The sequence below is a fragment of the Limulus polyphemus genome, unplaced genomic scaffold, assembly GCF_000517525.1.
Source record: "Limulus polyphemus unplaced genomic scaffold, Limulus_polyphemus-2.1.2 Scaffold2017, whole genome shotgun sequence".
Lineage (NCBI taxonomy): Eukaryota > Metazoa > Arthropoda > Merostomata > Xiphosura > Limulidae > Limulus > Limulus polyphemus.
This window is the reverse complement of record NW_013667627.1, coordinates 47101-48141: the sequence shown is the minus strand read 5'-3', so window position 1 is coordinate 48141 and position 1041 is coordinate 47101. Positions and strand designations below refer to the sequence as shown.

The 1041-nt window shown below is 29.6% G+C and overlaps 1 protein-coding gene across 7 annotated transcripts in view; it reads left to right on the top strand.

The window, feature by feature from the left end:
- Positions 1-1041, top strand: part of LOC106465673 (lysophospholipid acyltransferase 5-like) — a 103780-nt gene that overhangs the window by 68454 nt on the left and 34285 nt on the right. For all 7 annotated transcript variants that reach the window (XM_013925909.2, XM_022393602.1, XM_013925908.2 and 4 more), the window contains one exon: positions 607-714. In XM_013925909.2, the coding sequence (XP_013781363.1) occupies positions 607-714 (108 nt within the window). The remainder of the gene's footprint in view (positions 1-606; positions 715-1041) is intronic.

The window sequence follows — 1041 nt, the reverse complement described above, 5'->3', positions numbered from 1 at the left end:
GAGTAATTTACGTTTAATTTCATACTTTTTCAAAGGGTGGTGGATAAAATAGGGAAGATGACATGCTAAGAGAAAATATTTCACGTGGGTCACACTAGGGGAAATTCAGAATTTTTTTAATATTGTGTTGTAGAATTAAGAACTTTAAACTTATATCCTATTAAAATATGGATTATTAGCAAAGACGTTATTCTATTCTAATTGGTATAACATAAACAAAAAGTAGTTGAATAAAAATTTGAATGTAAGACACTAAACTTTGTGTCATGTGCAGTAAAAGATACCTGTGGTGATAGGGTTAACTGAAAGACTGCCAAATTATGTGAAGATATACACATTATATTGAAAGCTGGAGGTATTAAATCTATAAAGACTTTAAATGAGTACAAAGTTAGTATTGAGAGAGTTAATATTATATTTCATGTTCCTGTTAATACACAGGTTCTTCTGCTTGACATCAAGTATTTTTGACTGTGATTTGTAATAGTCTATAAAACTTTTCAGTTATGGCCTTTTGAATCATTTTTGTTTGCTACTGTAAGTTTCCATAACATAAAGTTGGTGAGAATTGCTGTACAGTCCTTAATTTTTCTAATATTCCTGCAGGACAAACTCACACAAGATCAGAAGAAATCTGCACTTGGGAATATTCCTTCTCTGCTTGAGATAGGAGGGCACACATATTTTTTTGGTGGATTCTTAGTTGGTCCACAAGTAAGTGAATATTGTCATGTGAAGAAGCAGTATTTGAAACAACTAATATTACTGCATCAAGTCTTAACTTTATTTGGTATTTAGTGACTGAAATTACAAGTATAGTCTAGTTTCCAGGAATGATAATAATTATTTAAAGTTTGTATTTTTCTTCAAGCTAAAAATGAATAATTTTCCAAGAGAAATGGTTGCAGAAGAAATGTTTATGCTATAAATGATTTTGATGAACTATTTGTTGCACAATTTATATATAGTAGCCTGGATAAAAAACTAAAGTAGGTTCTCAAACTCCACCAAGACAATATTATCAAATGTTTTAATATATAT